General features: G+C 37.3%; 3 protein-coding genes across 8 annotated transcripts; 1 reads left to right on the top strand and 2 right to left on the bottom strand.

Annotated features, from left to right (window-relative positions):
• Positions 1-8: 8 nt before the first annotated feature.
• On the bottom strand, positions 9-4,614 carry LOC140003944 (amino acid transporter AVT6A-like). Its single transcript, XM_072060014.1, has 6 exons — positions 4,256-4,614; positions 3,199-3,705; positions 2,896-3,048; positions 2,242-2,445; positions 1,344-1,809; positions 9-581 (listed from the first exon to the last, which is right to left on the bottom strand). Exons 2-6 carry the CDS (start codon positions 3,626-3,628, stop codon positions 443-445), a joined length of 1,392 nt encoding a protein of 463 aa, XP_071916115.1. The 5' UTR covers positions 3,629-3,705; positions 4,256-4,614; the 3' UTR covers positions 9-442.
• Positions 4,615-9,015: 4,401 nt separating this feature from the next.
• Positions 9,016-14,292, top strand: LOC113701930 (WPP domain-interacting tail-anchored protein 1-like). 5 transcript variants are annotated; one of them, XM_072058865.1, is made up of 6 exons: positions 9,058-9,192; positions 9,524-9,704; positions 10,000-10,576; positions 11,421-12,502; positions 13,067-13,264; positions 13,754-14,292. In XM_072058865.1, the coding sequence occupies exons 2-6, from the start codon at positions 9,699-9,701 to the stop codon at positions 13,946-13,948; spliced, it is 2,058 nt and encodes a 685-aa protein (XP_071914966.1). In that variant the 5' UTR covers positions 9,058-9,192; positions 9,524-9,698; the 3' UTR covers positions 13,949-14,292. The 5 variants fall into 5 exon arrangements, with proteins under 5 accessions (XP_071914965.1, XP_071914966.1, XP_071914968.1 ...); XM_072058867.1 differs by having other exon boundaries at positions 9,524-9,611; XM_072058866.1 differs by lacking the exon at positions 9,058-9,192 and adding an exon at positions 9,202-9,351.
• Positions 14,293-14,450: 158 nt separating this feature from the next.
• LOC113701845 (pentatricopeptide repeat-containing protein At3g02330, mitochondrial-like) lies at positions 14,451-17,563 on the bottom strand. Of its 2 annotated transcripts, XM_027222692.2 has the most exons (2): positions 17,004-17,138; positions 14,451-16,821 (listed from the first exon to the last, which is right to left on the bottom strand). In XM_027222692.2, exon 2 carries the CDS (start codon positions 16,769-16,771, stop codon positions 14,615-14,617), a length of 2,157 nt encoding a protein of 718 aa, XP_027078493.2. In that variant the 5' UTR covers positions 16,772-16,821; positions 17,004-17,138; the 3' UTR covers positions 14,451-14,614. The 2 variants fall into 2 exon arrangements, with proteins under 2 accessions (XP_027078493.2, XP_027078492.2); XM_027222691.2 differs by having other exon boundaries at positions 14,451-17,563.
• Positions 17,564-19,314: the final 1,751 nt, after the last annotated feature.

Raw genomic sequence — 19,314 nt, forward strand, 5'->3', positions numbered from 1 at the left:
ACAAACGGTTGTATTTAACTAGTATTTGATAATCACGACATTCCATGAAAAAGGGCCATAACCAGAATCATCACACAAGATTCTTACAAGGAATAATATACTGGCAAACCAATAGATACAAGAAATATGAACAAGCTTGATCCTGTGTTTCTGCGACTTCTTCCACCAAACAGAAATCCAATTTGGACAGTTGAAAACAACAATGCCCATCGAAGCAAATTACAAAGCCAGGTTCCACCTACATTTGTATACATATCAAACGAATTACCTCAACAATAAATTGAGCAGAGCGCTTCTATTAAAAGTTTTATGGGGCAGATATCCTGCAAGACCCGAACTCTTCCCCATTCGGCAACATGTGATCCCACATTTTGGGAACCTTCAAGATGGTGCATGTAGCCAGGACTGCCACATTCATTTCAGCACAAAGTAAAGGGAGACATCACCCCCTGGGTGATGCATTTTTCTTGAACAATGAGTAAGCATCGCTATATATGGCCACCAGGTTAGAGAATACAGCAACTACAATCATGAATATACACAAGATCCTGTCTTTCTTTGTGGCTATTCCATGTCTATCCCTGGAAAACAAGAAAAGCGAGTCATGAATATATGTACAAGATGAAATTTTGAGCCAAAGCTAATCACGTACCTGTAACGAAACTTGAGGATGATGGATAATCTTCTCAGTGGAACTATGGCTCTCATTCTTAAATACAAAACCTTCTCCCATGTGAGGTTGAGGCTCCAGGAATTCTAGGTTCAATTCCTAAACCCCCCTCTTCCCCACTTGGAAAAAAGAAGGTTGTTGGTATCAAGAGCAAAACATTTGGTGAAAATTGATGGTCTTGGTTTCTTTTTCACACAATTTAAGAAAAGTTACTTAACTTTGTTAGGAGAGTAAATCTAGTCTACTATTTTCCTAAAATACTCTTACATTAATTACAACAATTACTGCCATAAGTGTCTTAAGAGTATTAGGAGTATGAGTAAATCATTATACTTTTACATTAATTACAACAACAATATTGATATGCCAATGCTTTTTGGCAAATTTAACTATATTAAATAAGATAGGTTAGTTAACAAAATACATTAAATAAGAGTATTTTAGAGAAATAAAAAGTTAATTATATTCTTCAATTGGAAAGTGGACTATAATTTGGGCTGGATGAAAAAGAAACAAGACTATCAAAGTGGGATTGAGGGAGTATATTAAAAAGTTTCAGATGTTTCCTCTTAACTATTCAACATAACCTGGAAGTTAGAAAATTTGCAAAAAATACCAGAATGTTTTAAAGCATATGAGTGGCTGTTGATTCCATGACATTTAGCTAACTAACCTGAGAGTAACAGCAGCAGGAAATATGAATCCAATGCAAACAGCAGCAGTCGCTCCAGTGAACTGGAAAGCATCCCAAATGCTGGGTATGAAATTTGCACCCACAAAGGTGAGACCGATGAGACTCATGCTGATTAGTGCAAATCTAAGATTGTCTGAAGTTAATGGCCTCGCAGATGGAAACAGGAGGCCATCCAAGTTCAACCGTAAAGGATAGAAAACAATAGGAAAGACAAGCATTAAGTGGGCAGCATAGCTAATGCGAACAGCATCATTAAGCAGGGAACCATAAGGGATTCCAAGATTGGAATCAAAGTTGGAAAGTACATCATCGAGAGTTGCTTGGCCAAATAGTAGGAATCCAAAGAGGCTCGCCATTGCATATACAGATGAGCAGAGAGTAAGAGAAGTTCGTACAACTGCTTTTATCCGGGTGTTGTCCTCAAGTTCGTTGTCTATCGAGTGAACTGCAATAATTTTAGATATCAGAAATGCAGCTTCATAGATTTAGGATGTATTTTCTGGAGAAAAAGCTTGCAATATTGGACTGAGTAAGTGCAGATGTTAATTTGGACCTAAATCCAATTGTTTAGTTTTACTATTTTCCTTTTCTTATCACCGTTTTGCCTCTATCTAGACTCCAATTACAAATAAGCAGTAAAAAAAAAAAAAAAAATTGCACAATTATAAAAGGCTCAGAGGAAAGAATAATTAACTGCAACAAAACAACTTGTCCAGCCAAGGTCAGATAAATTTGGATGCCATCTTACATAAATCTGACCAATCACTTTTGTGACCTACATGAATTTCATTTCCTGCCTTTTTATTAGTGTTTCTCCCCACTCATTTAACTAACATCACCACAGCAAGAAACAAGTCCAAGGATCAGTTATTCATACCATTGTAGTGGCAGATGTAGGCCGTAACAAAAACAGGAACCACGGTAAAGAGCTTAAAGAATGATGTCAGATCATAAACATCAGGAAGCAGTCTAGGCATCGAAATGGTTCCACTGATCAATTTGAAAACAGTAATTCCCACAGTAATAACAAGGAAAACCACAGCTAGTCCAACAGATAATGCAGACGTAAATTTCAATGAATCTGCAAACAGAAGACGAAGTTGTCAGAGATTCCACATTTTAGATTCAATTTTAAAAAACTGTAATCTAGGAGAAAATTTGAGAGCTCATTAGTCCAAATCTTCAATGACATGCATGAGAGCTTCAATTAAGATTCAGTACAAAGCTCAAACAAAAGACAGCATCTTGATTCCCTTAGGTCATTGATTTAGCGATAGTAGGGTGAATGCCACAAAAAATGGCTGCAACATCTGCCACACTTTGATTTTGCTTTCTCATGAGCAAATCCAATTTTTACAAGAAGAAGCCAGAATTGATCTCTAGATAGCTTAGTTCAAGGAGAAAATAAATTGCGGAAGACCTTAGAGACAATTTAACTTAAAAACAAAATGGCATGCTTGAGACAGATAACAAACAGAATCTCTGCGGTATCTGACATATGAATTCCACACATTAGTGAGAAGGACTTTACCTATACGCTTCAAACTTGCCAATGGTGCAAATATGGCAAGGGTAGTTACCAGAAGAACAAAAAATCTTCCATTCCACCAGTGTGCTCCAAACCACCCTTCCAGGACACCAGGATGGTGAATTCCAGCAGATGTTGAACCAGAAAGCACATCACCTATATAACAACAAAAGTAGGAAGCTTAGGCAAACAGCTTATCAGCGAATAACATTACAATACAAATGACAACCTTAAAGAAAGTCGAAATCTTAATACATTCAAATACAATTCAATGCAGCAGATTATTAATTCAGAAATCAGACGTACCAATGATGATCATGTACACAATGAGCACGCCAACATTATTAACCAAAATACATATTTGCAGCAAGATGCGACCATACTTTCCAAAAGTATCCCCCATAAGGCCCCCATAAGAAGCTGATTTAGCGGCCCTACTAAACCTTAGTAATAACTCAATTGAAGCTTCTGTCAAGAACGCCATAAATATGATAACCGCAATCCCAAGAATAAGACCCAAGACTTTCATGGTAGCCGGCAAGGACATGATTCCAGCACCAATAATAGTGGTTGACAAATTAAATACAGCCCCACTAAAAGAAGCCCCATCGAATTCATCATAGCCACCATCTTCCTCATGCTTCGTGGGCAACAGAGGGGATTTCTCATTCACCACAGATTTTTTGCTCTTTCTTGACTTCTTTTCTTTAGTTGGTTTAATGCTTCCAATCGTCATCACTGAATTCTTAGACTCTTCAGTATGTGATTCAAAATATGTTTCAATCTGCTAGCTAGCTCCTATACAAAAATCACCTGTGTCAGGAAAGCTCAAAAAAGTTAGCTTGGAACTCGGAAGTCTTGGAATGAAGTGCAGCAAACGATATATTCCACTTCGATTGAGTTGAAGATCTGAGAACGAATACAAACTAAAGATTTACCGACTAAAGATTTACAAACTAAAGATAATGTTTTCATACTGAAAGAAGAAATCCTTAGTGAGGATTGCAGTTGCAGAAGAGATGCACGTAGTAAAATCATAGACAACCCAAACTCTTAGTAGACAAACAACAAAGGTAGTAGATATCCCAGTTCACCTCAAAAAAACAACTTTAATTTAAAAGGGAAGCTCAATCAGTAAAGTTGAAACAAACATCCCACAGGATCAGGGGACTTCCAACTCGGAAGCCTGAAGCACTTGAGTTATGTTAAGCTAATTCAAGGTAACCAATTCTGCAGAAAATCAGCTTTTTCAGAAATCAAGAAGGTGATCAGTGCATGCAACAAAAAGCTCAAACTTTCATCAAGATAATTCCACAGACCCGGCCGCTGAACTTAATCCAAATAACCAAGATCGTAATTTTACCTGATATTTACAATTCGGCTCTAAATCCACCAACTATGACTAAAAAATTAAGGGCTCAATGTTATGGGGTTGAAAAATCAATGGAAATATTGGGGGCTAAATTGTTTCAAACGGTCTATACTAGAGTCGTGGCAAATAAAAATAAAAACTTTGGAAAAAAATATCAAAGACCCAGAAGAACAAATATGAACACAAATTCTATCTACCCTTTGGATGAATGACCATGTGACCAATATATTAAGGAGACGGAAAAGAGAGAGAAAGATACAGCCTCACGCAACCTCCCATTTACTATACATATCTGTGCACTGTTAATGACGCTGACCCCAAAATTCAGAAGAAGAAAAAGAGACCTCTAAAAATGGAGAGCTGTTATTAATTGCTATACGTACAGTAGCTTTTTTTATTGGTGGGTACAACGTACAAAAGAATTTATTGATCGGGAAAAAAAGATACTGTGGAATTGAGAAATGACCATTTGGGATTTTTTTTTCCCTCTGTGCAAATTTAATTACAGAAGAAGAAAGAGGACGAGTGATTGAAACTTGACAGGTCCTCTCTTGTTATCAATTGGTTCTAGTCCTTGTCTTCCTTGTCTTCTTGGATGTTAGTAATTGATGATGAAGACAAAATCCCAAATGAAGGATATGGATCTTTCAGGGATTGGTAGGTGAAGTACGAGACCTTCCAGGTCAGTCAGAGCAGCATTCTTTTTAAAGGTTCTACGAACTCATCTTCCTTTTATTTTTGGATGCATGCAATTAACCATGATGTGCAACTGTTATTTATTTGATGATTTGAGGTCCAATGATTGGTTTTTTTTCAGTGTCCTGATATTTTCTGATCTGGCACAGGCGTGTGGTCTTAGTTCCTTGTGCGGTATTTACTCTCAAAAAGACAAAAAAAAAAAAAAAGGGTAATCTCATTTAAGCACATTCCACCAGCATGATAGTACTAATAATTACTCCCTCCGTCCACTTTGATAGTCCTGGTTATTTTTTCACACAGTTTAAGAAAAAGTAGTTAACTTTATTAGAACAATCAATTTAGGTAGCTATTTTTCTAAAATACCCTCACATTAATTAGAGTATAACTTTATAGGAACTTGAATTGATGATAAAAAAAGAATCAACTCTCATTAAATGGGGTAGGTTTATAGTAACAACAACTTACATTGAATAAGGGTATTTTAGGAAAATTAAAATACAATTACATTCTTCAATTGGAAATTGAACTACAATTTGGGACAAACGAAAAAGAAAAACAGGACTATCAAAGTGGGACGGAGGGAGTACTAGTAGTACAAAATAGGTTCAATCGCACTGTGGTCGCAGTAGAAATTTCGCCACAAAGGCAGTACTCAACTAATAGCGGTTCGAGTCTTGCTTCACATATCGCCTCGTGGGTGCTCTTGGGGGCGAGGTACTCCAGGTCCAGGGAGATTAGTCTAGTAAAACTGGGATACTCTCTGGGTTGACAAAAAAAAACTAATAGCATTCGTATCTATTTTACTATACAATTAGTACCTTGTTTGGAATGTATTTTTCTAAATTTTTTTATAGCAAAATTACTGTAGTAATTTGATATATGTGAGGTAAAAAGTTGATTGGAAAATGAGTTCCTGGAAAACATAGCAATTTTTCTTTCCGAACAAAGGCCTAAATTTCTTATGACAAATTAACTCCTACTTTCTTTTATTACTACAACTTTAAAATAGTAATTAAAGCAACACCGTACATGTTACATAGAAGAAAAAAAAAACGAGAACAGTAAATAGAAGGGTATAGAGTTTAATTCTCACATTTTTCTTATGCTCTGTCTTTATCTTTTGAAAATTTCTTATTTCTAATCATAGCTTATTAAACTTTCATTTTACATTTAGTATGTTGTATTTGCCGTAGATTTTTTTTTTCCTTTTGATATCATATCATTGATGATTCACCCCCACTAAATTAAAATCTTGGATACGTCACTGACCCATGCTAAATTACTTTAACCGTATTATGCTTTAGAATATATATATATATATCACATTGAGGTGAGATATATCTCTGTTTATTTTCTATTAGGATTTAACTTAGAAAATCGAGTTTGTTTGGATAAGAGTTTATTTGGATGATTTATTTGAGATAATTATTATAACACTTTTTTGTGATGTGATGCATATGAGATAAAAAGGTGATTGAAAAGATAAAAAGATGGTTGAAATTTGTGAAGTAAATTTTTTTATTTGAAATCAAGTCTATCCAAACAAACGCGAGAGGCGCGTTTTTTTTATAATTACTCAATACCATTTTGCTTAGAACGAACATGTGCAAGTAGCATCCTCCCAAAGCACGAGGCGCATTATTAACGGGGACAGAAATTGAGTGGTAGGGCTCTTAGAACTTGAGAAGATATAATCAAGCAGGTGGGCGGTACTTTCGAGTCATGACAAATAATTAATTATCAACATGATTGGATTTCCACAATCACATTAATCCTAGGCGTCCCAATAGATGAAACATGCCAAAATAGCATTGTATTAGTTTAACATAAACTTGGGGTTACCATAATGACATCTGTAGTAGTTAATGGTGAATTTACCTGCGCCTCACAAATAGAAGTAGAAAATTAGCCGGCCAACATTGATAAAACTACAAACGTGTTGCTGTTAATCTACTGTACTATAATACAAAAGCAGAAGGATGGAGGGGTAATGCGGGGACGGGGGAACATGAGCTGGAAAATGGAGAATGAGGCTGATATGGCGACTGAGACTGAGGCCGCTTTCATGGGCCATCACGTCTACGGACGCGGTGAAACCGGCAAAAGAGGACCCATTTTGGTGACGTACATATATATATATATATATATATAGCATGTGTGGTTGGAATTGTGTCCTTTCACAGTAGAATTCAACCATTGACTCTGCCTGGTTGGAAACGGGAGTGCAATAGAAATGGACAGCAGAAAATATTAGACTCCGTTGTGTTAATAATTGTCGAAGTTGGATTGCTTGAAATTTGAAAGTTTTGACAAATTCAAAGGCCAGTTTACGTAAAACTAGAGATGAGTAACTTTCAACTAAATGTCAGCTTGGATAATTGAGCATTTTAGCCTTGAATTGAGATAGATCTAGGGATGTAATCGAGTTGAATCGAGCTCAACTCAACTTGTAGGAGGGATACTCGAGTTAGCTCTGTCTCGATTTCGAGTGAATAGCATTATTGGAGTTTGACCTCGAGTTTGATGCAATGCTCATAGTACTCAAACTCAACTCGCATGAATTCGAGTCAAAACGAGCCTTTTCGACCTCGAGTTAGGATGATTTGGGGAATTCTTTTTTTTTTTTGACAATTTTTGAGCGAAAATTCAAAAAATTTCATACAACCTAAAATATTTTGTAAATTCAGCCACTCTTGTGGGGCACAAAGATAATTTCATAATAATAATATATTATAAAATTAAATATAAAAAACTCAATAAGACTTAACAAGTTTTCGAATCTTGCTACTAGATACTCGAACTCGACTTGTTAGTCTCCATCGAACTCGACTCGAATTTGATCAACCCAAATACGAGTTGAGTTTACAACCCTAGACAGACCTCCATGATTCGGAACTCAAGCATCTCTGCTGCCGCAGCAGGGGACTCTTTTATATTCCGAAAATCTTTCTTCATCTACTAACTAATGTTCATGTTCTAGCTGTGTTTGAATAGCTAAATGTTTTTACAAAAATTCTTCTTTATTATGTCATAAATATGGATAGTTTTGAATCTAACATCTTTTACTTAGAATCCCTCCCATCATACCATCAAATCCAACCCCTTCCGTATTACCACCAAATCCAACCCCACTTAGAACACGAATTCTAATGACATTTTTGTTTGTAATATGGTATATTCAACTTGTTTCTCACATTTTTGTTAATGGAGTCGATGATTATAATCAGTAACAAGGAAAGGTACGAGGGGACGTGCTGACGGCGAGGTGGGAAGAAACGAGCCTGGTGGACCACCTCAATCTTCTTGTACTAGAATAATTTAGGCTAATCGTGTGATAACCCACCAATCGTGTGGTAAAGACTTAATTTTCGCAGCCATCAATCCTCACTCAATTTTGTCTACCATCCAGCAATATAATTTTGTGTTCACAAATCGAATCACACTGGCCACTTGCGAGGAAAGGGCGGTCTGAATGGGCCCCCCCAAAAAGGCCCACAAAAAAGGGTTTGAAAGGAACACATAACAAACAAAATTTTGCCGGCCAAATGTTTCATAATTCATTCCCCTCTTTGGTTGGATTTTTTTCTAACAAAAATTAGGTGTCTGACTAAAATATTTACCATGGATTTTGGCAATTACACATGCTGCGTAGCATCCAATTCCAGACCACTCGTTTGCTTTGGAATAATACTTGCAAGGGCATAAATAACGTCATTAAAATAGTTATTGAAGTCATTCATGCAAAGATTAATATAAATAAATAAAAAAAATCTGCCAATGACAAATAGTTAAAGATGTTTTCTATTCAATAATACATTATTCAAAGAATCAAATTCGTCCAAAAATTCCAGGAAATTTTTTTTGCAGTTATTGCTTTCTTTGGGCCTGTAAGAGTTCACAAAGGTTTCGGTCAGAGGCCCAAAATTCGAGATGAACGCACTTGCAAAAGATTGAATGAAAAGTTTTTTACCCAAGTCTGAAACGCTCACAATCGGCCCATGATAGATGGCTCAAAGTCATGTGACTGCCAACAGCCCAACAAGTGTTGATCGCGGGTATAATGTACGATGATGATTCACTTAATTTCACTCCGTACTAGAAAGCAGAGAGAGAGAGAGAGGAGAAAGAAGAAGAAGAAGGTGATCGATTCTTGTGGGAAGTTTAGTTGGTTCTTATTTTTACATGAAAACAACTTCGCGTTTACTGCCTCCCCCGCTAATTTCTCAAAGGTGCATTTTTTCTCCAAAACCCCTATTTCAGTTTCCTTCTTTGTCCAATTATTTCTATTCTCTAACTTCTCCAGCTGCACGTCGAGTACTTTCTTTTTTAATCTATCTGAGTAGCAATTTACACCTCTTTTAAATTGCATATGAGATCTTCTACAATGGGTATGTAAAATTTTTTGTTGATTATATACATGGGTTTCTCTCGGGGAAGAGTGTGATTGGGATTTGATGGTTTTGACCCATTAAAGGGATTTGGGCCTCTCTCTCTCTCTCTCACTAACTTGGTTTTCTTTTTATTGAATGATTTCCTGCATCTGTACCAAAACTTCTGCAGATTCTCTAAGATGATAAAGTGAAATAGGAGATGACAAGCAATTTTGTTGGGAAATAAAAAGTTCCTCTGATGCACAGCAGCTGTTAAGGTGGGTCTTTAGTAAAACCTTTAAATGGGTCTGCGTTGTCAGTTTGGAAATTCTCTGGGCTTAGGGGAGCAAATCCACTGAAAGAGAATGCTGGTAATACATCATTTGGCATCCATAATTGAATCCTGTTCATGTGGGTTTTTTCAATAGTATTGCTATTCTTATGCTAAATTAAAAGAACTATAGAGGTTGACATTGATTTTATAACATTGCTAGTTGATGTTATAATCTTTGGCTCTAATATTTTAAGTTCTGATATATTAAAGGTTTTGAAAAAGGAGAAATGATTTTGTGAAGTTCTTGAGTTGGAAAGTACTATGTTGTAGATTTCTTAGTTATGCCTAAGGAAACAGTTGTTGATTGATATATGCATCTATTTGCTTTTCAGCTATTGAATCTGGTTATTAGTAAAATGGATTCGGAGGTCCTCAACACTGCATCTGTTTCTGAAGAAGTTCATGCTGGTGAATTGGAGGTGGAATCAAATTATATAGATTCTCTTGAAGTTATGTCCTCCAGTGGAGACATTATGCGAGAACTGGAGAACGTTGGGGAACTTTTGACAAAGGTTGAGTTGGATTTAGCATGTTTCTCTGAGAAACTCCTAAATTTGGATATACTTGTAATGCACGTGGGAGCAAGGGAAAGTGATTTTGAAGCTTTTGTTTCGGAGAAGGAGAGCACAATTGGTGATTCTGCCAAGAAGGCCCTTGAATTTGATCTTTTATCTGGAATTTTGGAGTCAGAGGTGAAAGACCTAGATAATTTTATAGTAACTCTCCGAGTGGAAATTGATAATGCTCGCGAAATGACTATTTCATCAAAGCATTATGGGGAAGCTTTCGAGTACATGCAAGAAAAGTTAACGGACTGTGTAAAATCTTTTGACCAGTCATTGGAGCAGGTTTCAGAAATGAGGGTGCAATCCAACAACTTCCAAAGGACATTGTTAACTTGTTCTGAAGGTAAATATTTAATCTTTTCATATTTAAATTGTTTATTTACCACCCGGGAGGGGGGGGGGGATGGTGGTTGGTTGGCACAGCAAGGTTGCACTTTTGTGCCTTGGGAGTGCAATTTCTTAGATACACAGTAAAGTCATCTCTGCTTTGGATGGTAATGGTGTGTACCAGTGCTGCCCAGGCTCTGTGGACAGGACCCTTATGCACTGTGTAGGGAAAAATATTGGTTGACATGCCATGCTGCTTAGGGGATCCAGAACGTTTTTAATACTTCAGTAATTAAGGGAATTCAAAGGAGGTTTGTTTCTTAGAATTGCGTCCCATAAATTGCATCGTCTGTGAATATGTGACGTAATATGGCATGTTCACTGTTCAGTGATGTCTTTAGCAAAATATGATTTCAGAGAGAGGGAAAGAGGAAGGAAATAAATAATTATGTGTAAGGGGCAAGCATCAGTTCTCTAAGAGAGTTGCCTGTTTTTGGCACGAGGGATTACAGGTCTGATGTACGTATAGAGTCCTCTTGCATTTAGTACAAGGTGACATCCTAGCTTAATCTCAAAGTAGCAGGAGGTTTGCTAATTAGTTTGTTTTCCACTGCAACAAGTCTCAATTTTCTTTGTTGGTCTTAGGTAGAGAATTATGGGAACTATCTGTCCATGTTTCTTTTGTACTTGTTTTAGTAATCCTGTATGGGTGAAGGTGAGATGTCTGTAGCACTATTTTACTTAGTTACTGCATGCATAAAGTAATTATAGATGAATTCCTCATTTACCACATTAGGCTAACTATCCTGTTCTGAGAACTAATTGTTCTAAAATAATAATCTTTCTTTTTGCACTAAAAGGTGACAAGGACATCGACTCTGTCGGAAATGGTTATTCTTCAGATTTGAACTCAAAGATAAAGATGCAGACTGCTGAACAGCAGAGGCATATCTTGAGAATGTTTGAAAAGTCTTTGGCAAGGGAACTGGATCTTGAGAAGAAGCTAACTGACTTGAGACAAAGTGAGGAAATTTTGAAACTTAAGCTGCAACAAGACATTTTTTATATGGAAGAAGAAAATGAGGTTGCTTGGGAAAAGTTGTTTGAGGCAGAAAATTCTGCTGAGGTCCTTTTGTGGACGTCAAAAGATTTCACGAGTCAACTCCAGATAGTAAAGTTTAATCTAAATGTTAGTGTCCAGAGAGAAGCAGGGTTGAGATCTCAGTGTCAGGAGTTAAGTAAACAGTTGACAATGAACAATGTTGCTCTACGGAAATCTGAGGGCATGAATGCAGAACTTGTGGCTAAGTTGACTTCAACTGAGAAACAAGTGAAGGAATCTGAATTGCAGCTCTTTAATTTGAAGGGTTCTGCAGAAAAACAAAGGGAATCACTCTCTAAAATTCATGAACTGGAAGAGCTTGTCTGTCATTTGAAAGAAAAGGTTTCCGAAGCAGAAAAAAGGGCTGATGGTGCAGAAGCTGAAAGCAAATTGCTAAGGCATACCAATATGGAACTTAAAAAAGATAGTAATAGTAGTACTTTGGAGACAGTAAATCTACTTGAAAGGCAATTGAGAGAGACTGATGTTCAGCTACAACATGCAGTTGCATCTGCTGAAGCAAGTCAGGAGAAGCAAAGCATGTTATATTCGACGATCAAGGATATGGAAGATTTGATAGAAGATCTCAAATCTAAAGTCTCAAAAGCTGAAAGTCGGACTGAGAGTGCTGAAGAAAAGTGTATAATATTGTCAGAAACCAACTCAGATCTAAATGACGAGATAAAGTTTCTAAGGAACAGAATGGAGTGCTTGGATGCATCACTACATCAAGCTGAGGAGACAAAGAGAGCAACTGCAAAGGATATTGGTATCCGTACTAAGTTGATAACAGATCTTATCATGAAGTTGGCTCTGGAAAGAGAACGGCTGCATAAGCAGGTTTTAATTTTTTTTATAAACCTTCAAAAGTTCATTACTTTGAATTAATAGATAACTGACTGAACTTTAGGCTAAATAAGCTGAGGTCCTTTGGTAAAACGCCCATAATAAAGACGTTTACTGTCTGTTCTTAATTCAACATGCTTCCACTAGATGATCACCTCATGGCTATTGAGAACAAATTAAATCAGATGGTTCTATTTCTCAATCTTTCTGACTTTCTTTGCTTGTGTTCATTTTAATTTTCAGTTTTGCTAGTCTTGATCTTTAGTACTCTTTATAAGGCTAAATAAACTGAGATCCTTTGTACTGTGATTCCCTCGTATTCATTTAATTGTCAGTTCTGCTGGTCTTGATCTTTAGTAATCTTTTTAGAAGGGTCTGGTTTTAATATTGGTAATGCCTGGGTGAACAACTAAGCAAAATCACGTTTTTAGACCAGGAACTCTCTATTTGCTCAATGAAGATTTTATGTCAAGGAAATATTTGCAGAAAACTATAGTGTGATCTATAGTGCTTTGTCTGTTTTTTTGATATTTCAATTTGTTCATGACCTGCATGCAGATATCTTTGCTAACGAAGGAGAAAAAGTTTCTTTTAAAGCGTCTACAGCACATGAGCAAGGGTCATTCTATAAGTGCAAGGAAAGACATTGAAGATGGTAACAAAAGTTTTCCAGTTTCAAGGAATGACTTATCAAGTGGAACTTCTTTAAAGGAAACTAACAGTGACGCAACTGGACCCTCAAATACCAGTCATGAGGTTGGTTTTTTATTCTTTACACTGTACCTTGTTGCATTTGATGCGCAAAATTTGAAAGCGGAATGCACCTTAGTTTCTCATAGTCAGCTCAAGGAGAGGATTGTTATTTATGAGGATTTTGTACTGCCATAACTGTCTGAACAACTGCTGCAACGATTTTGTCTTTTGAACTTTGCTTTTTGTGCTTCATCAATCAATACTATCAAGAATATGGCTTATTGCTGACCTTTTAAGCGAGTCAAACAATTCTCTGCCCCTTGATTCTGATTTTTGGAGTTGTGTTGTTTTTTTGCTTCCTTAACCTGCTTCAGATGCTTTCTGATTTTCGGAATCTTTTTTTTTTTTTTTTTAAGTATTCGGGGTGTATAGTCTACTGGATACCTCTCAGCAATAGATGTTACATGAACTCTAGAAGTACTGCTTTATTTTAAAAAAAAAAAAAAAACTCTGGAGGTATACTCTAATGCCTCTGCTTGCGTTTATTTTCAGCTTGACAATGCAAATAAAGACGAGCCCATGGGCACGGCTGGGGTCAGAGTAGCCAAAGAAACATCCGAGCTCGACTCTGTGAGGAATATAGATACAAGTCAACTTAAATCCAAGTATGTCCTGGTGGCAGTTTTTGTGTTGGTGATTGCAACTCTAATAGCTGCCCTTTTTCAGCATCACAGTGACTGTTTGTGAAGTCGGTAAACCGGACCTCATCCGATATCCTTGTGCCAGCCATACTGGGAAGAAATTTTGGCCGCATCATAGCTATCTTGCGCATTTTGCCTATTAGCTACGTAGAGGACGTTGTTTTCATGGTTAGGAGTGCTTAAATGATGTGGTGATGTTCCTTTTATGGTGTTTTGTTATCTTCCTCTTTTGCTCTGAAGTAACTTGAACTGTAGTATTATGCTCACCTACTAAGTAGCTTGAGCGAGGAAGAGAAAAAGCATGAACTACTTAGCCACGAGGTAGGAAGTTTTGTTGCCATCGCGTATATAAGTTTTAAGAAGCTGAGTCGGTCAAGCCATTTTTTATTAGCTCCTTTCTCATTTTTCATTTCCATTCAAACAAAACCTGTATGGAAGCTAGCACACCAGCGCAAATTCCTCCTGTTCTGCATTCGCTGCAACTTTCTATCGTGCATATCAGTTTTTGTGGATGGGACACTAGCGCCCCTTCAATGAAGAGAGAACAATGGTCAGGCATGTACAGTCATTTGGATTTGAGAGGGATAGCAATCGAAAAGAGAGACGCTGGTAGAGAGGGGAGAACAATTTTGTGATAACAGCGGTTGATGATACAATTCAAAGCATGATTTTGGACGTCTTTACTCAGTTGTCACCAGGCTTTCACCCTTTTTTAGAGGCTGGAGAATGTACTTGCATGACAACATGCCACGTAGTCATCCTCCATTCCATCACCGTCAGAAACATAACCAGCCCACTTCATTTCGTCTATTAGAACCGTCAAGCTGTTATATATCTCTGCACATCTTGGATGGGCTTTGTCTCCAACAAGAAACATATGTACCTCGGACTTGACCTCTATCCAGCTGCAACCTGGCTCTTTTTTGAAGTGACCGTGCCTCATCACTTTCCTTAGCCTGGAAACCTCTTCCCACATTCCAGCATCAGCATAGATATTTGATAAGAGAACACAGGTGCTGGAATCTTGAGGATCCAATTGCAGAAGAGAAGCTGCTGCTTTCTCTGCCACCTCTACATTCCCTTTCATCTTGCATATGCTGAGAAGTGTCCTCCAAATTACATCATCAGCCTCGAAAGGCATTTCTTGAATAAGCTTCAGGGCTTCAGCGACTCGGTTTGACCTGCCTAGTATATCCACCATACAAGAATAATGATCCAACTGCGGATCTAACCCATAATCAACCTGCATGGACTTGAAGTAATGCAACCCTTCCTCAACAAGACCTATATGTGCACAAGCTCGGAGAACTGCCACAAAGGTCGCATGATTAGGTTTTACATCCTTGAGTTGCATTTTTTTAAAGATCTCCAAAGCCTCTTCTCCAAGACCATGCTGAGCATAGCCACAAACGATGGCGTTCCATGTCACAAAATCACAGTTTGTTGCTTTTTCAAATACCAACCTGCAATCCTGCAAGTTCCCACACTTGGAGTACATGTCGACTAGAGTGCTAGTTATGAACACATCTGTCTGCAACTCTTGCTTGATTATCTGAGCATGGATTTGCTTTCCAAGCTCAACAGTTGCCAGATTAGCACAAGCGTCAAGAACAGTTGCATAGGTGAAATTATCAGGTTTAGCTCCCATTTCTAACATCACAGAAAAGAACTTCTGAGCTTCCTCACTTTGTTCATGTGATGAGAAACCAGAAATGATTGCATTCCATGAAACAATTGTTTGTTCATCCATTGTGCCATGAAGCTTCTCAGCTTCTCCTACCTTTCCACACTTACAATACATATCCACAAGAGCACTTCCAATAAATGATTCAAGCCCCATCCCAGATTTAATGATCAAGCTGTGAATCTCCATCCCGTGATTAAGAGCTTGCTGACCTGCACATGCTTTTAGTACACTACCAAAAGTAAATTCATCAGGTTCCATGCCATGCTTAAGCATTGAAACAAATAGCAGTACGGTTTCCTCTTCATTCCTATTCTGCTCGTAAGCTGCAATGACTGCATTCCAAGAGACAGCATCCCTTACTTCCATTTCATCAAATGTGCAACGAGCTTCAACCAATGCTCCACATTTTCCATACATGTCAAGTATGGCATTTGCCACACAAACATCAGACGAGAAAGGACTCTTGGTAGCTAATGCATGTACTTGAGTTCCCTCTTTTAATCCTTTGATCACTGCACAAGCACTAAATGCACCAGATAAGCTTATTTCATTGAAACCAAGGTTGGACTTTAATAAAAGCTTAAGAACGTTTAGAGCTTCATATCCACAATCACCTCGAGCATAGCCAACAATAATAGCATTATGAGATTGCATACTGCGGTTGGGCAACAAGTCAAATATCTGCTTAGCATAATACAAATTACCACACTTTGCATACATATCCAAAGTGGCAGTTCCAACTATGACATCGTATCCAAAATTATTCTTGATTGCATGACCATGCAATTGAGATCCCAATTGCACCTCAGATAGTGCAGCACATGACCGGAAAACACTAGCATAAGTCGATTGACTCACCCCAACTCCCTCTCTTTGCATCCGCCTGAACAATTTTAATCCACCAACAAGCTCATCATTTTGAACGCAGCCCGCAATTGCAGCGCTCCATGAAACCCAATTCTTATTTGGAAGTTCTCCAAAAAACTGAAAGCACTCATCTAATGTTTTACATTTCCCATACATATCTACAAGTGCACTACCGGTTACCACATCATGGTCAAACCCCACCTTAACTACAACGCTGTGTACCTGAATTCCCAACTCATAATCCTCCAAACCGGAACAAGCCTTTAGAACCACAGCAAAAGTGGTTCCATCAGAAGCCACGCTCTCCCTTTGCATCCCGACAAAAATTTCGGCTGCTTTTCTGTAATCCCCATTTTGCAGGTAACCTGAAATCAAAGTGTTCCACGAAATAACATCCCTCTCAGGCATCAAACCAAAAAATGATTGAGCCATTGCAATATCGGTTGAACAATAAGCAAAAATCATTGTATTCCACGAAACCGTGTCTCTTTGAGACATATTATCAAACACTTTATTAGCATAGTCTAAGTAGGAGCATCTTACATACATTTGAATCAAACAATTCGAGACAAAAATTGAGGGTTTGAACCCAGTAGTTAACATTCTGGCGTGGGATTGCATTCCCGGGTCTAAAGCTCTCTCTTTTGAGCATTCTTGAAAAATATGCGAAAAGGTTTTCCAGTAGTTTGCGGGCGCTACAGCTGAAACTGTAGAGATAGGTAAGGTATATAAGGCCAGATAACTGCTGAATGAAGGCTTTGTCGGGACAAGAAATCGTCGGGTTCGGCACATTAGAGAAGCCATCAACTGTTGGATTCATGATGCATGCTTGGCGGGACGCCGGGACCTCAAACCGCTTGTCGGTTAATTTCAATAGCCTTTTTGGGTTTATTTCAAAATGCACCCTTAAACTATTGCTGGCTTGTGACTTGCACCCAAAACTTTATCTGTGAAATTTTGACATGATACTCTTTTTTTTTTTTTCTTTCGAAACCCAAAGAGCTTACGTCAATTTTTACAAATCTAAACCCCGAGGGAACCCAAAAGCCGGTATCCTTTGAAGTCCCACAAGAGACTTATAACTAGCAACCCAAACCCTCCCAACCCGGATGTGGGATACATCTCAGGGAACCCTCCCACATGATACTCAATTATCATATTTGTATTGGTGGGTTGAGCATTAGTGAAAGGACTTCAACAACCCTGCAAAATGTATGTTCACTAATTTAACCTTTTACTACCACAACCACCGCAACTTTTGCTAACACTGCCACCATAACCACAAAAGCAATTTTAAAAGCTTGTAGGTTGGATTTCATTTTTCGTTCTTCTCCTCAAGTTAAGTATTCCTATCAACAACCACTGATCATAGTTAACCTTCACTTAACTCAAAGCAAATTAATTAATTAAAAAAACCAAAGCAAATTAATTAAACTAAAAGACCCAAATCAACCCCATTAAGATAAACTCATCATAATTGAAACCAAAACTAAAATACAAGCACAACTACTGTCACAGTTCATATGGTGTGCACAAATCAAGATGGTAAACTAGTACTACTGTTTTTTAGATTGGTGTAGAAAGAAAAAGTGATTGGGGGTTTGAAAAGAAGTATGGTTGATTATTGGATTTAGCAAGAATGAGAAAGAGAAGAGTTTTGGGGCTTGCTTGAGAATTTAAAAATCAATAGGTAAGGGAGATTGAAAAGGCCATGATTGATTTGTGGGTCAATTAAGAAGGACACAGAGAAGAGTTTTGGGGGTTTGCTTGAAAACAAAACAACAAAAAAACTAGCTAAAAAGATGGAATTAAAGGAAACTATGTTGACGAAGGGGGAGGAAGAAATCGGTTGGATGATATAAGAAAGAGCTCAGTGAAAGACTTGATATTCGAAACCTCTCACTTACACTTAAAAAAGAAAACTAAGTTGTTGAGAGAAAAAAAATTAGAGAGTGAAGTGAGATTTATAGGGAGTAAAGAATGTGAAACGATAAGAAAATTACTTTAGGAATTTTGATTACTCATATTGGGACAAAATTGTCATCAGAACTTTTCTTAACTAACGTCTACTAGATTGACGTAAAGTGCTAAAAATTTATAGATAAATATATCGCCATTCATAGTTCAAGGTGTAAATTACAATCCAAAGGTATTGGAGGATACATTTTACAATTAATCCTTTCTTATTGGCTTTCTTTTTTTTTCAATACTCCTACACGTGTACATTTACTTTGCATTTGTTTTTGTTGAAACTTGAAAGGATTCTCACATTCTCTCTCTCTTCCTTTTTCTTTTTTTCTTTCTTTTTTGTTTTTTTAAAATTTTGTTTATGGGTCACTAAAGCTCAGGCATTATCCCATGTAAGAGAAGGACAGGAATGGTTGCAGGAATCAATCGTTCCTTAAGGTTTATAGTCAAAATTTAGTAAAAAAACAAAGAAGTAAAAGTCATATTATATTTTATATCTTATTTTTTATATTATGTTTAAGACTAATAAAATTTTATTATATAATTATGCGTTGTTAAAAGCGAATTACATACACGCATACGCGCATACATCTTTTACATTTTATATAAAATCAATCGTTCGTTCGTTCCGCGGCCTTCCCGGTAATGTCCACGCAACATCACAGTGTATACACAAAAGTAACAAGTATCGTAGGAAACAAAATGCTAGGCCCCCCACAAATAAAATAAAAAAAAAAGGAAGTTTTTCCTAGCTGATCTCAGCCGTTTGGACAGGAATTTCCTATCGGGCAAACTTTTCACGCTAGCTTTTTGACAAATGCTAAAGAACCGAAAGAAGGGTCATCGCGTCGGTTTCTAGGAAACTTCGAGGAACGGGCGAAGAACAACAA

Source organism: Coffea arabica, chromosome 7e (assembly GCF_036785885.1).
Source record: "Coffea arabica cultivar ET-39 chromosome 7e, Coffea Arabica ET-39 HiFi, whole genome shotgun sequence".
Classification (NCBI taxonomy): domain Eukaryota; kingdom Viridiplantae; phylum Streptophyta; class Magnoliopsida; order Gentianales; family Rubiaceae; genus Coffea; species Coffea arabica.